The sequence below is a fragment of the Pan paniscus genome, chromosome 8 (genome assembly GCF_029289425.2).
Source record: "Pan paniscus chromosome 8, NHGRI_mPanPan1-v2.0_pri, whole genome shotgun sequence".
NCBI lineage: Eukaryota > Metazoa > Chordata > Mammalia > Primates > Hominidae > Pan > Pan paniscus.
In genome coordinates, this window is record NC_073257.2 from 130,979,439 (window position 1) to 130,994,854 (window position 15,416).

A 15,416-nucleotide genomic window follows, 5' to 3' on the forward strand; every position below is an offset into this window, starting at 1 on the left:
TTTAAAATTTATTTTCATTTTTAGTAGAGATGGGGTCTTGCTGTGTTGCCCAGGGTGGTCTCAAACTCCTAGGCTCCAGTGATCCTCATGCCTTGGCCTCCCAAAGTGCTGGAATTACGGGTGTGAGCCACTGTGCCCGGCCAAAATAAATGTAGATTTTGTTGTTGTTAATAATTTTTTTGCCAGGAGGGTCAGTTCAGGGCCAGGAGGTGCCTGCCAGGCCCTGTCCCCTCTAACAGCTCCCCCACCTGCCATACAGATTTTTAAAGATTTTTTGTTTACTAAATCTAACTTGTTATTAGGTCCTTTTAAATTTTTTTCATTTTTATTTTATTTTATATTTTTTGTCGAGATGGGGTTTCTGGGGTCTCACTATGTTGGCCAGGCTGGACTCGATCTCCTAGGCTCAAGTGATTCTCCTGCCTCCGTTGAGATGATTACAGACATGAACCACCACACCCAGCCATTAGGTCCTTCTTTTTTTTTTTTTTTTTTGGAGGCAGAATCTCTCGCTTTGTCACCAGGCTGGAGTGGTACAGTGGCGCGATCTTGGCTCACTGCAACATCCACCTCCCGGGTTCAAGTAATTCTCCTGCCTCAGCCTCCCGAGTAGCTGAGACTACAGGTGCGCACCACCACGCCCAGCTAATTTTTGTATTTTTAGTAGAGATGGGGTTTCACCATGTTGGCCAAGATGGTCTCGATCTCTTGACCTCGTAATCTGCCCGTCTCGGCCTCCTGAAGTGCTGGGATTACAGGCATGAGCCACTGTGCCCGGCCAGGTCCTTCTTTAAAAGCAAGAGGACTTAGCATTCGTGTTGGGTTTACTGTATGTCAGGCATTTTGTAAGATACCTTAAATTATTAAATTTACTCATAACAAGAACCCTGCAAGGAAGTATTTTTACCCGGTTTTATGAATGAGAAAATTAAGGTTGGCAGAGTATAGGTATAAGGTAATGAAAAGAACAAAGGCTTCATAGTCAGAAAGACCTGAGTTAAAATCTTGGGAGGGCAACTTATTAGCTCTGTGAACACATAAAAGATAATGTTGGCCGGGCATGGTGGCTCACACCTGTAATCCCAGCACTTTGGGAGGCTGAGGTTAGCAGATTGCCTGAGACCAGAAGTTCAGGACCAGACTGGGCAACACAGCAAAACCCCATCTCTATAAAAAAATACAAAAATTAGCCAGGCACGGTGGCATGCACCCGTAGCCTGAGCTACACAGGAGGCTGAGGTGGGAGAATCGCTTGAGCCCAGGAGGTGGAGGCTGCAGTGAGCCATGATCACGTCACTGCACCCCAGCCTGGACGACAGAGTGAGGCCCTGTCACAGAAACAAAACAAAAGGTATTGATTGTTTCTGAGCCTGTGTTCCTTTATCTGTAAAATGAAGATCGTAATATCTACTTACAAGTTTGTTAAGACTGGAAATAATTTATGTAAGATGCTTAACATGTACCTAGCCTGTAAGACACACTTTAGAAGTTATTATTGTTATGATCATGATTGCATCAGATTTTAAGTGAGAGAGCCAGAACTTTCACCCTGCCCTCTCTGGGTCCAAAAGCCCATATTTTCTATCCCATCACCTTTTCCCCCTCTACGTATGCTACTTAAACTGGAGCGGTCACAGCTTCTGAGATATTTAGCAGGGCACCAGGGGGTTCATGAAGCCACAGATAAATTTGATACATCTTGTTGCAGTCATTATTCTACCATAAGTTTTTTTCAGAGAAATCTATGTCTTAGGGAAACAAACACACTTGGTTTGCGAGTTTTACTAAAATTTTAAATATAAATGGGAGACTTCCAGAAAATTTCTTGCTTGCAGAGGTGACTTTGAATTTTACCCTTAGACTCCCTTTCCATGGCAGTCTCCAGAGTGGGATTTTCAGAGGAAAACCTTAGAAGCGTCACTCTTTGCTACCACAGGGATCTTTTGAAACTTCACCTTGAGCTTTCTGTAGCTGATCTGATCCCCAAAAGCAGAGTTTAAAACATTGCAGAGAGGCTGGGTGCAGTGGCTCACACCTGTAATCCCAGCACTTTGGGAGGCCAAGGCAGGTGGGTCACCTGAGGTCAGGAGTTCAAGATCAGCCTGGCCAACATGGTGAAACCCCATCTCTACTAAAAATACAAACATTAACCGGGCCGTGGTGGCAGGCACCTGTAGTCCCAGCTACTTGGGAGACTGAGGCAGGAGAATTACTTGAACCCCAGAGGTGGAGGTTGCAGTGAGCCAAAATCGCGCCATTGCACTCCAGCCTGGGTGACGAGTGAAACTCCATCTCAAAAAAATAAATAGTAAAACATTGCATTGCTTTAATTTGAAGCCCAGAGGTTAGCACATTTGGGGCTTGGTCTCACCTCTGTCCCTGATTAGCTGTAGACTCTACCCTCTTCATTTCCTTCTCAGGAAGAGGAGAAGGGGGCAGGCTGAGTCTTTAAGGTGTGGACCAGCAACAACTTGAGTTCTTGCCTTGATTCCCCAGGACTCTGCCTGCCCTGGTGTGGCACCGACAGGACTGGACCATCCTTCACTCTTACGTGCACCTCAACACCGATGAGCTGGAAGCCCTGCAGATGTGCACAGGTAGACAAGAGGATCCCAGGGGAGGAACTGTTTCACTTTTTTTTTTTTTTTTTTTTTCCTGAGACGGATTTTCACTCTTGTTGCCCAGGATGGAGTGCAATGGCACGATCTTAGCTCACCGCAACGTCCGCCTTCAATTCTCCTGCCTTAGCCTCCCAAGTAGCTGGGATTACAGGCATGTGCCACCACGCCTGGCTAATTTTATTCCACTTTAAAGAGGGTTTTTTGTTTTTATTTTGTGCATTCCCAAGTGGGATACTGATCCTTTATTATTTCTTTGGCACATGCAATCAATTTTTTGCCCTTAAATTTTTTTTTTTTTTTTTTTAGTTTAAAAAAAAATTGTGGCCGGGAGCGGTAGCTCACACCTGTAATTCCAGCACTTTGGGAGGCCAAGGTGGGCGGATCACCTGAGGTCGGGAGTTCAAGACCAGCCTGACCAACATGGAGAAACCCCGTCTCTACTAAAAATACAAAAAATTAGCTGGGTATGGTGGCGCATGCCTGTAATCCCAGCTACTTGGGAGGCTGAGGCAGGAGAAGCACTTGAACCTGGGAGGCGGAGGTTGCGGTGAGCCAAGATCACACCACTACACTCCAGCCTGGGCAGCAAGAGCAAAACTCCATCTCAAAAAAAAAAAAAAAAAAAATTGTGGTAAAATGCATATAGGATTTACCTTTTTTTGGCCGGGCGCGGTGCCTCATGCCTAAAATCCTAGCACTTTAGGAGGCTGAGGCAAGTGGATTGCCTGAGCTCAGGAGTTTGAGACCACCCTGGCCAACATGGTGAAACCGTGTCTCTACTAAAATACCAAAAAAAAAAAAAAAAAAAAATTAGCCGGGTGTGGTGGTGGGTGCCTGTAGTCCTAGCTACTTGGGAGGCTGAGGCACAAGAATCACTTGAACCCAGCAGGTGGAGGTCGCAGTGAGCCGAGACTGAGCCACTGCACTCCAGCTAGGGCGACAGAGCGAGACTCTGTCTCCAGAAAAAAAGATTTACCTTTTTTTTTGAGACCAGGTCTTCTTATGTTGCTCAGGCTGGTCTTGAACTCCCGAACTCAAGCGATCTGCCCATCTCGGCCTCCCACACTGTTGGGATTACAGGTGTCAGCCGCTACGCACAGCTACATTTACCTTTTTAACCATTTGTAAACATACAGTTCAGTGGCATTAAGTACATTCACGTTGTTGTTCAGCCATCATCAAAATGCAGCCTGTTTTTGGCTGGGCACAGTGGCTCACACCTGTAATCCCAGCACTTTGGGAGGCCGAGGTGGGGTGATCGCCTGAGCCCAGGAGTTCCAGACCAGCCTGGGCAACATAGGAGACCCGTCTTTTAAAATTTTTAAATTATAAAATAAAATTTAAAAAATGCAACCTATATTTAACTATTTAACCTGTAAAGTTTTGTGTTTTTTTTTTTTTTTTTCTTGGGACAGAATTTTGTTCTTGTTGTCCAGGCTGGAGTGCAATAGTGTAATCTCAGCTCACTGCAACCTCTGCCTCCTGGGTTCAAGCAATTCTCCTGCCTTAGCCTCCCTAGTAGCTGGGATTACAGGCACCTGCCACCATGCCCAGCTAATTTTTGTATTTTTAGTAAAGACAGGGTTTCTCCATGTTGGCCAGGCTGGTCTCAAATTCCTTCCCTTAGGTGATCCACCCACCTCAGCCTCCCAAAGTGCCTGGATTGCAGGCATGAGCCATTGTGCCCGGCCGAACTTGTAAAGTTCTAGTCTTAAAAGTTTATCAGTGACTTTTTTTTTTCATCTTAACTTTTTAATTGTTATGGGTATATAATAGGTGTATGTATTTATGGGGTACATATGATGTTTTGATACAGGCCTACAATGTATAATGATTACATCAGGGTAATTGCAGTATCCATCACCTCAAGCATTTATGATTTCTTTGTGTTAAGAACATTGTGATTCCACTTCTAGTTTTCTTTTCTTTTCTTTTTTTTTTTTTTGAGTTGGAGTCTCACTCTGTTGCCCAGGCTGGAGTGCAGTGGCACGATCTCAGCATACTACAGCCTCCACCTCCCAGGTTCAAGCGATTCTCCTGCCTCAGCTGCCCGAGTAGCTGGGATTACAGGTGTGCACTACCATGCCCAGCTAATTTTTTTGTATTTTTGGTAGAGAGTAGAGATGGGGTTTTACCATGTTGGCCAGGCTGGTCTCAAACTTCTGACCTCAGGTGATCCACCCGCCTCAGCTTCCCAAAGTGTTGGGATTACAGGTGTGAGCCACTGTGCCCAGCCAACTTCTAGTTATTTTTAAATATACAATAAACTATCATTCACTGTAGTCACCCTATTGTGCTATCAAATACTAGGTCTTATTCATTCTAACTATATTTTTGTATCCACTAACCATCCCAAATTTTCCCCCTCTCCCCACTACCCTTCCTAACCTCTGGTACCCACCATTCTGCTCTCTATCTCCCTGAGTTCCATTGTTTTAATTTTTAGCTCCCCCAGATTAGTGAGAACATGCCAAATTTGTCTTTCTGTCCCTGGCTTCTTTTACTTAACATGATGCCTCCAGTTCCATCCATGTTGTTGCAAATGACAGGATTTCATTCCTTTTTATAGCTGCATAATATTCCACTGTATATATGCACCACATTTTCTTTTCCATTCATCTGTTGCTGGACACTCAGTTTGATTCCAAATCTTGGTGGTTGTGAACAGTGCTGCAATGAACATGGGAGTGGTGGTATCTCTTTGATACACTGATTTCCTTTTTTGGGGGTAAATACCCAGCAGTGGGATTGCTGGATCATATGGTAGTTCTATTTTTAGTTTTTCGAGGAATTTCCATACTGTTCTCCATAGTGACTGTACTAATTTACATTCCTACCAACAGTGTATGAGAGTTCTTTTTCTCTACATCCTTGCCATCGTTTGTTATTGCCTGTCTTTTTTGAGACAGAGTCTCCCTCTGTTGTCCAGGCCAGAGTGCAGTGGCACGCTCTCAGCTCACTGCAACCTCCACTTCCCTGGTTCAAGCAGTTCTCCTATCTCAGCCTCCTGAGTAGCTGGAACTGCAGGCACCCACCACCATGCCTGGCTAATTTTTGTATTTTTAGTAGAGACAGGGTTTCACCATATCGGTCAGGCTGGTCTCGAACTCCTGACCTCAGATGATCCACCTGCCTTGACCTCCCAAAGTTCTGGGATTACAGGCATGAGCCACTGCGCCCAGCCGTCTTTAGAGACAAAGTCTTGCTTTATTGCCTGGGCTTGTCTTGAATTCCTGGGCTCTGGGATTATAGGCATGAGCCGCTGTGCCTGGCCATTTTCTTATGAAAATTTTTCTTTCTCTTTTTCTTTTCTTTTTTTTTTTTGAGACAGGGTCTTGCTCTGTCGCCCAGGCTGGAGTGCAGTGGCTCAATCTCGGCTCATTGCAACCTCCACTTCCTGGGCTTAAGCCATCCTTCTACCCCAGCCTCCCAAGTAGCTGGGACTACAGGCACGTGCCACCATGCCTGGCTAATTTTTGTATTTTTTTTTTGTAGAGATAAGGTATCACCATGTTGCCCTGGCTGGTCTCAAACTCTTGAGCTCAACAGTCCTCCCGCCTTGGCCTCCCAAAGTGCTGAGATTATAGGTGTGAGCTACTGTGCCTGGCCTAAACATTTTTAATGTTTTTTATTTCCCAGTGAAGTTATTAATTTATCTGGAATAATTTTTTTGTGTAGTGTATGAGTTTGGGATCTGACTGAACTTTTTTACCCTATGGATAACCACTTGGACCAGGACATTTATTGAATAGTCTCTTTCTTTTTTCAGTAATGAGTAATATTACTTGTCATCTGTCACATTTTCTCATTCATGGGTGGGCCTGGGTCTGGCTCTCAGTAGTAGGTTTTGTTTTTGTTGTTTTTTTAATTATTTTGTTTTATCTTATTTTATTTTATTTTTTTGAGACAGAGTCTCGCTCTGTTGCCCAGGCTGGAGTGCAGTGGCGTGATCTTGGCTCACTACAACTTCCATCTCCCAGGTTCAAGCAATTCTCGTGCCTCAGCCTCCCGAGTAACAGGGACTACAGGCATGTGCCACCATGCCCAGCTAATTTTTTATTTTATTTTATTTTTAGTAGAGATGGGGTTTCGCCATGTTGCCCAGGCAGGCCTCGAACTCCTGAGCTCAAGCAATCCACCCGCCTCAGCCTCCCAAAGTGCTAGGATTACAGGCATGAGCCACCGCGCCTGGCCACCAGCTAATTTTTGTATTTTTAGTAGAGACAGGGTTTCATCATGTTGGCCAGGACAGTCTCAAACTCCTGGCCTCAAGTGATCCTCCCACCTCGGCTTTCCAAAGTGCTGGGATTACAGGCGTGAGCCACTGCCCCCACCTGTTGTTTTTTAACTGTCCTTGCTTGGTAAAGTAAAACTCTAGGAATGATAAATTGGTCCTTGTATTAGTGTGTTCTTGCACTGCTATAAAGAAATACGTGAAGGCCGGGTGGGATGGCTCATGCCTGTAATCCCAGCACTTTGGGAGGCTAAGGTGGGTGGATCACCTGAGGTCATGAGTTCAAGACCAGCCTGACCAATATGGTGAAACCCTGTCTTTACTAAACATACAAAACTTAGCCAGGTGTGGTGGCATATGCCTGTAGTCCCAGCTACTCAGAAGGCTGAGACAGGAAAATTGCTTGAACCCAGGAGGTGGAGGTTGCAGTAAGCCAAGATCGTGCCACTGCCCTCCAGCCTGGGCAACAGAGCAAGACTCTGTCTCAAAAACAAACAAAAAGGCCAGGCACAGTGGCTCACGCCTGTAATCCCAGCACTTTGGAAGCCTGAGGCAGGCGGATCACGAGGTCAGGAGTTTGACACCAGTCTAGCCAATATGGTGAAACCCCGTCTCTACTCAAAATACAAAAATTAGCCGGGTGTGGTGGCGCACGCCTGTAGTCCCAGCTACTCAGGAGGCTGGGCCCAGCAGGAGAATCTCTTGAAACTGGGAGTTGGAGGTTGCGGTGAGCCGAGATCACGCTACTGCACTCTGGCCTGGGTGACAGAGCGAGACTGTCTCAAAAAAAAAAAAAAAAACTGAGACTATAATTTATAAAGAAAAGAAGTTGAATTGGCTCACAGTTCTGCAGGCTGTACAGCAAGAATAGTGGCTTCTGCTTCTGTGGAGGCCTCAGGAAACTTACAATCATGGCAGAGGGTGAAGGGGAAGCAGGCACGTCTTACATGGCTGGAGCAGGAGAAAGGTGGGGGAAGGTGCCGTACACTTTTAAACAACCAGATTTTGTGAGAACTCAATCACGAGAACCACACTAAGGGGATGGTGCTAAACTGTTCATGAGAAATCACCCCCATGATCCAATCACCTTCCACCCGGCCCCACCTCCAACATTGAGGATTACAGTTCGACATGAGATTTGGGTGGGAACACAGATCCAAACTATATCAGTCTCTCCTCAAATAATTTTTTTTTTTTGTAATTGTATTTCTCTGTGAAATCAAAAAAATCTGGGAATCATTGTTCTAACACCAATCCCAGAGATCTGCTAATTCCTGAGTTGCCCTGAATCCTTAAAGATGATGCCATTTCCACTCTGAGAACCCAGGCATTTGCTATTGATTTCCTGAAGGCAAAGACCTGAAGGGGGAACATCAGTCAAGAGAGTCCTTGCTACCTTCTGCCACAGCTGTCATTCTTGACCCCAAGAGCAATGATTGGAAAGTAAATGCCCTACTTCAGTCTTGTCCTTGACACTGATGGATAATTTTGGAATATTTGGCGTTGTGTGAATGTCTTCAGGCAACTGATAATAATGTAGTCTTACTAACTGCCACAGGGTACAGCTAATGTTCTCGAATGAATAAAGCAGTGAAAGAGAGCAGTCGATGAGCTTTTAGACCCAATTCTTTTGATGGGTTCACCATATTTCTTCCTACTCCAGTAAGGTTGCTCATGTTTGTGATGCAGGTTACGTCGCTGGATTTGTAGACTTGGAGGTGAGCAACAGACCAGACCTCTATGATGTGTTTGTGAATCTGGCAGAGAGTGAGATTACCATTGCTCCCCTTGCAAAAGGTTTGTTCTCTGTTCTGTTCTTGATACAAGATATAAGCCAAACAGTTGTACATTTTTAGGCTGATTCTCTAAAACCAGTATGTGAGGGCTGGCTTACCCACTCTGCTGAAGATGGATATTTCCGTGTCTAGAACACAACATTTATTCCTATAAACATAGACATATTAGCAGAACATCCCGGGTGCTTATGCAGCAGAGTATATATTAAGAAGTTAAATAGTCTGTTCATCTTGTTTCACTACTTTTGTGTTTAAACAAGGTGTATTATCTACTGCCACATAACAAATCACTTCAGAACTTAGCAGTTTATTTTCTTAATTTTGAAATGTTTCTGAGTCATACAGAACTCAGTGGTTTAAAACAACACATATTCCTTTTTCTTTTCTTTTCTTTTTTTTTTGGCAGAGTCTTGCTCTATTTCCCAGGCTGGAGTGCAGTGGCCTGATTTTGGCTTACTGCAGCCTATGCCTCCCGGGTTCAGGTGATTGTCATGTCTCAGCCTCCCGAGTAGTTGGGTTTACAGGCATGCACCACCATGCTCAGCTAATTTTTTTTTTTTTTGAGATGGAGTCTTACTCTGTTGCCCAGGCTGGAGTGCAATGGCACGATCTTGGCTCACTGCAACCTCCGCCTCCCAGGTTCAAGTGATTCTCCTGCCTCAGCTTCCCGATTAGCTGGGATTACAGGCACCTGCCACTGCGCCCAGCTAATTTTGTATTTTTAGTAGAGATGGGGTTTCACCATGTTGGTCAGGCTGGTCTTGAACTCCTGACCTCGTGATCTGCCTGTCTCGGCCTCTCATAGTGCTGGGATTACTTACATATGTGAGCCACTGCGCCTGGCCTAATTTTTGTATTTTTACTTGAGACGGGGTTTCACCATGTCGGCCAGGCTGGTCTCGAATTCCTAGCCTCAAGTGATCCACTGGCCTCAGCCTCTCAAAGTGCTGGTGTTACAGGCGTGAGCCATCATGTTCTAAAACAACACATATTTATCTCACAGTTTTGGCAGATCAGGAATGACTTACGTAGAGGTAGTTTGGCTCAGGATGTTTCAGTCACGATATCCCAGAGCCACAGTCATCTGAAGGCTCCACTGGGGCTGGAACATCCGCTTTCGATGTGCATGGCTGTTGGCAGGAGGCCTCAGTTCCTTCTGCCATGGGCCTCTCCATAGGGTTGCTTGAGTGTTCTTACAATATAACAGCTGGCTCCCCAGGAGTGAGTGACCCCTGAGAGAAAAGGAAGTCACAGTGCGTTTTATAATCTTGCCTTGATAGTCACCATTACTTCCTCCGTATGCTATTTGTTAGAAGCAAATCACTAAGTTTAGTCAACACTTGAGAGAGGAATGTCTCCACCTCTTGAAGAAAGGAGTATCAAAAAATATGTAGGCGTTTATCACTACACAGGGTTAAATGTGACTCCAGTATGGAAAATCTTTTTGAAGCATGTCTTAGTAAGCACAAGGGAATGAAACTGTTCTTAGAGCTAATGATCAGGAAAGGGTGTACTAGTGTTAGAGTGGCATTCTTAGACATTTTAAATTGTTCCAAATTAGGCCGGCCACGGTGGCTCACGCCTGTAATCCCAGCACTTTGGGAGGCCAAGGCGGGTGGATCACGAGGTCGGGAGATCGGGACCAGCCTGGCTAACACGGTGAAACCCCGTCTCTACCAAAAATACAAAAAATTAGCCGGGTGTGGTGGCAGGCGCCTGTAGTCCCAGCTACTCGGGAGGCTGAGGCAGGAGAATCAGTTGAACCCGGGAGGCGGAGCTTGCAGTGAGCCGAGATCGCGCCACTGCACTCCAGCCTGGGCAACAGCGCGAGACTCCGTCTCAAAAAAATAAATAAAAATAAATAAATAGGCTGGGCGCGGTGGCTCACGCCTGTAATCCCAGCACTTTGGGAGGCCGAGGCGGGTGGATCACGAGGTCAGGAGATCGAGACCATCCTGGCTAACACGGTGAAACCCCGTCTCTACTAAAAATACAGAAAAAAATTAGCCGGGCGTGGTGGCGGGCGCCTGTAGTCCCAGCTACTCGGGAGGCTGAGGCAGGAGAATGACGTGAACCCGGGAGGCGGAGCGTGCAGTGAGCCGAGATCGCGCCACTGCACTCCAGACTGGGTGACAGAGCAAGACTCTGTCTCAAAAAAATAAATAAATAAATAAATAAATAAATAAATTGTCCCAAATTACAGCTACATAAAGTAGAAAAGATTGGCTTAAATGCGTGTTGAGCCCAGAGCACTACTCAGGTAGTGGTTTTAGATGGGATTACTGATTAACAGCTTTGTTTTGTCACTTATCTTTCTCCTAAAAGTGGGGGCAGCTGAATGCTGACTCATTGGGAATTGTTAGATTCGATTATGTGAGGTTTTATTGAAAAATTCAAATTAATAGAACCATAACTGGCCTTCCTTTAATTCGTTTTAAAATTGCAAACATAATGCATGCTCATGATGAAAAATTCAAACTATGGGGTCAGATCTTTACGAAATAACTGCCTTTTGCAAAGCGAAAGTGAAAGAAAACTGGCTGTGGCCAGGGCCACTTAAGCAGCCGAAGCATTAGGACCAGAAAGGGTGGCCATCTCCCTGCTGCCCTGTGTTGCTCTGTGTCTGTAAAATGGGCTCATCCTAATCCACACCAGTTGAATGGAGTCTGTCTCTTGAAGTGACAAACAAGTTTCTGTTAACCTCCTCAGTGCCGACAGTAGCAATGTATGTAACCAAGCTAACTTAGGTGGTTTCCTTTGCTCATTTCTAAGAATCTAAACGAATTGAGCGCCCAGCTGGCTTCTGCAGAACTGACAGGAAGCTCCTCTTTCACAATATTCCCGCCAAAAAGATACATTTCTTAACTGTAAAGAGCTGGACTAGAACGTCAGACTCTTGGCTTATAGTCACGACTTAGTTGTAGTCAGAATTGTTCATTATGCTTTGTCTGGGAAGAAAAATAAAAATTCTGGTCAGGTGGGTGTGAAGGGGAAATCTGGTTTGGTGTGATGTGTTTTTATGTTTGCCCAGAAGTATAAATCACGATTATATTATGCCTTTCCTCCCAGCATGTTGTCGTATTTGTGTCCAGTGATAAAATGGACATGTGGGAGGTTATCAGCTGCTTTTTGAAAATTCCCTCAGTGTGGTCTTCCAAGTTTTCAGATAGATGGCATGATTATTTTTTATGTCGATTTCTAAATATTCACCTTCTTGATCTCACCAGAGGCCATGGCAATGGGCAAACTGCACAAAGAAATGGGTCAGCTAATTGTTCAGTCTGCAGAAGATCCAGAGAAATCAGAGAGCCAGGTTATACAGGTAACTCCATCACCTTCTGACTTACTGAAAGTCCTGACGCGGTGTTGCTGGGTGGTGTGTGGCAGAGCTGTGCACATAAGCAGAGTGGGGGGCTGTGGTAGAGGCCAGCGGGCAGGTGCTTAGAGAGGGTTTACAGACGGCCACAGCGATGATGGACAAGCAGGTGCAGGCTGGCCTGATCTAGTTAGTTACTGGGCTCGAGGGCAGGTATACACAGGGGCTGGTGCTGACACTGACCGCTGGCAATGAGAAATGTAACTACCAAGTGGTCTGGAAGGCTTTTCTGGGCCAGCCAGTGCATTCTTTCTTCCTGGGAGAATTTCCCTGGAGGAACAAATTATAAAGGGGAGGTTGTTGCTGAGCATGGGGAACTAGATTGTCAAAATTTCGCTTTGCTTGTCTCCAGGACAACAGAAATCATGCAGTCAGACTCCTGTCCCACTTAGTGACTGTTGCCACATGCCGCAGAGCCAGCTCCTTGCTGGCGTCTACCTGGCATGCTGACCAGCGTCCATGTGGCCCAGTGGGCACCTGCTCTGCCCTTGCCAAACTGGGATGGCAAATGGGTTTTATTTCTTGTGCTTTCCACATGGTGGCCTGCAGCCTGCCCAGCTCCTTGCATTTGGCCTGTTCCCAGCTCCTTGCTCCTCTCCTGAAGGATACACTTCCAGCGTTGCCTTATCTAGATGCCTGACTCATAACCTGGGGCTGGAGGGCCCAGAAGGACTGTCTCCCATCTGCACCTGTCCTACCTGGGGGTACGGGGGCACCTCTGATATGCAGGCTTTACTCATTCAGCCCAACCTGGTGCCTTCTTCATTTATCCATTCATTTACTCAGTGTTTCTTGAGCTCTGTTTGTTAGGCATTGCACTGGCAGTGGGGATGCAGTGGTGAGCAAATCCCTGCCCTCATGGAGTCTGTAATTTAGTGGAGTAGATGCACAGAAAATAATAAATGACAAGATAATTATAGCCCATGTTAGGTGCTGTGACAGAAGAGGTTGAGGTGGAGAATATTGGGGGATGGGTAGGCCAGATCTCTAAGGAGGTGACATGTCAGCGGAAAGATGAGAGGGGCCATTTCTCTGCAGTGCTGGTGGCCTGGCCAGCTGTGAGCAGGAAGAGTGGGCTGATCTTGCCCTGAGGACCTGAACACTGGAGACTCTGGGGCCGCTTCTTTCCTACCATGGGAATCCTCACTGCCCACCTACCCCCAGCATTAGAGTAAAGACATATTCTTACAATATCGGCAACATATGCGAATCTGAGTTTTGCATTACTGTGTTGTTCACAGACTAAAAGTGCTACCTAGATGACTTAGTATGATGTATGAGACCTTGGGGAGGGCAAGTGAAAGTGCTGGGAATGCTGTAAGGGTTCAAAAATACATGAATGAATTAATGATGTCAGCAAACAAGGAAGAAGACGTGACTTTTTTTTTCCTTTTTTGAGTTTCACTGTCGCCCAGGGTGGAGTGCAGTGGTGCAATCTTGGCTCACTGCAACCTCCACCACGTGGGTTCAAACGATTCTCCTGCCTCAGCCTCCCACGTAGCAGGCACTGGGATTACAGGGGCCTGCCACCACACCTGACTAATCTTGTATTTTTAGTAGAGATGGGGTTTCACCACGCTGACCAGGCTGATCTTGAACTCCTGACCTCAAGTGCACCACCTACCTCAGCCTCCCAGAGTGCTGGGATTACAGGCATGAGCCACCACGCCTGGCCAGAAGACATGATTTTTTTTTTTTGGAGACAGAGTCTTGCTCTGTTGCCCAGGCGGGAGTGCAGTGGCGTGATCTTGGCTCACTGCAACCTCTGCCTCCCAGGTTCAAGCAATTCTCCTGCCTCAGCCTCCCGAGTAGCTGGGACCATAGGCATGCACCACCATGCCTGGCTAATTTTTTTGTATTTTTAGTAGAGGCAGGGTTTCACCATGTTGGTCAGGCTGGTCTTGAACTTCTGACCTCAAATGATCCACCTGCCTCAGCCTCCCAAAGTGCTGAGATTACAGGCGTGAGCCACCATGCCTGGCCAGAGGACATGATTTTAATGAGTGCTTTAGTGAGTCCTCAGCCACCCAAAAGGAATAAAGCCTGCGTGGCAGGTGCCGGGTTACTTATCCCAGGCAGAAGAGGACTTTTGGGAAGAGATTCCTTCAAAAAACAATAGCAGCATTTCTCAAAAAGTTAAACATCAAGTTACCATATGATTTAGCAATGATGTTTCTGGGTATATACCCAAAATAATTGAAAGCAGGGACTCGGCCGGGCCCGGTGGCTCATGCATGTAATCCCAGCACTTTGGGAGGCCGAGGCGGGCAGATCACCTGAGGTCAGGAGTTCGAGACCAGCCTGGCCAACATGGTGAAACCCATCTCTACTAAAAATACAAAAATTAGCCGGGTGTGGTGGTGGGCGCCTGTTAATCCCAGCTACTTGGGAAGCCGAGGCAGGAGAATCGCTTCAACCCGGGAGGCGGGGGTTGCAGCGAGCCGAGATTGTGCCATTGCACTCCAGCCTGGGCAACAAGAGCAAAACTGTCTCAAAAAAAAAAAAAAGAAAAGAAAAGAAACGATACTGTAAAAATATAGCATTATCATCTTATGGGACTACCATTGTAAATGTGGTCCCTGGTTGACCAAAACGTCATTATGTGGTGCATGACTGTACTCGTATGGAAATATCCATAGCAGTGTTACTCACAGTAGCCAAAACGTGGCAGAAGCAACCCGGTGTCCTTCAGCAGATGAATGGGCAAGCAAAATGTAGTCTTTATATACAGTAGAATATTACTCAGCTTAAAAAGGAATGGAATGTTTTGAATGTGGCTTTTGTTGGGGGGGAAAAAAGGAATAGAATTCTGATACATGCTATAGCATGGATGAACCTTGAAACCATGCTAATGAAATAAGCCAGACACTAAAGGGTAAATGTTGTATGATTCCACTTATATGAGCTATCTAGAGCAGACAAATTCACAGAGTTAGAAAGCAGAATAGAGGTTCCCAGGGGCTAAGCGAGGGGAAATGGGGTTATTGTGTAATGGGTAGAGTTTCTGTTTGTGATGGTGAAACGTGCTGGAAATAGTGGTGATGGTTGTGCAACGCTGCAAATGTACTTAATGCCACTGAATTATACACTCAGAAAATGACTAAAATTGTAAAAAAAAAAACCACACACTATGATTTTTCTAAGTTAATTTTGTTTCATTTTTCCTAATTTTTTCTTTAAAAAGAATTATCAGTCCAGATGCAATGGCTCAGATCTAGAATCCCAGCAGCTTGGGAAGCCAAGGTGGGCAGATTGCTTGAGCCCAGGAGTTTGAGACCAGCCTGGGCAACATGGTGAAACCCCATCTCTACAGAAAGTATTAAAAAATTAGCTGGGTGTGGTGGCGCATGCCTGTAGTCCCACTACTCAGGAGGCTGAGGTGGGTAGAT

The 15,416-nt window shown here is 45.8% G+C and overlaps 2 protein-coding genes across 6 annotated transcripts in view; one reads left to right on the forward strand and one right to left on the reverse strand.

Annotated features, from left to right (window-relative positions):
- Positions 1-15,416, forward strand: part of DENND10 (DENN domain containing 10) — a 30,933-nt gene that overhangs the window by 13,622 nt on the left and 1,895 nt on the right. For all 5 annotated transcript variants that reach the window (XM_034931595.3, XM_034931596.2, XM_063607917.1 and 2 more), the window contains 3 exons: positions 2,497-2,597; positions 8,545-8,652; positions 11,879-11,973. In XM_034931595.3, the coding sequence (XP_034787486.2) occupies positions 2,497-2,597; positions 8,545-8,652; positions 11,879-11,973 (304 nt within the window). The remainder of the gene's footprint in view (positions 1-2,496; positions 2,598-8,544; positions 8,653-11,878; positions 11,974-15,416) is intronic.
- Positions 7,365-15,416, reverse strand: part of SFXN4 (sideroflexin 4) — a 37,657-nt gene continuing 29,605 nt past the window's right edge. The window contains exon 14 of the mRNA XM_034931600.3: positions 7,365-9,883. Within this exon, the coding sequence (XP_034787491.1) occupies positions 9,845-9,883 (39 nt within the window). The 3' untranslated portion in view covers positions 7,365-9,844. The remainder of the gene's footprint in view (positions 9,884-15,416) is intronic.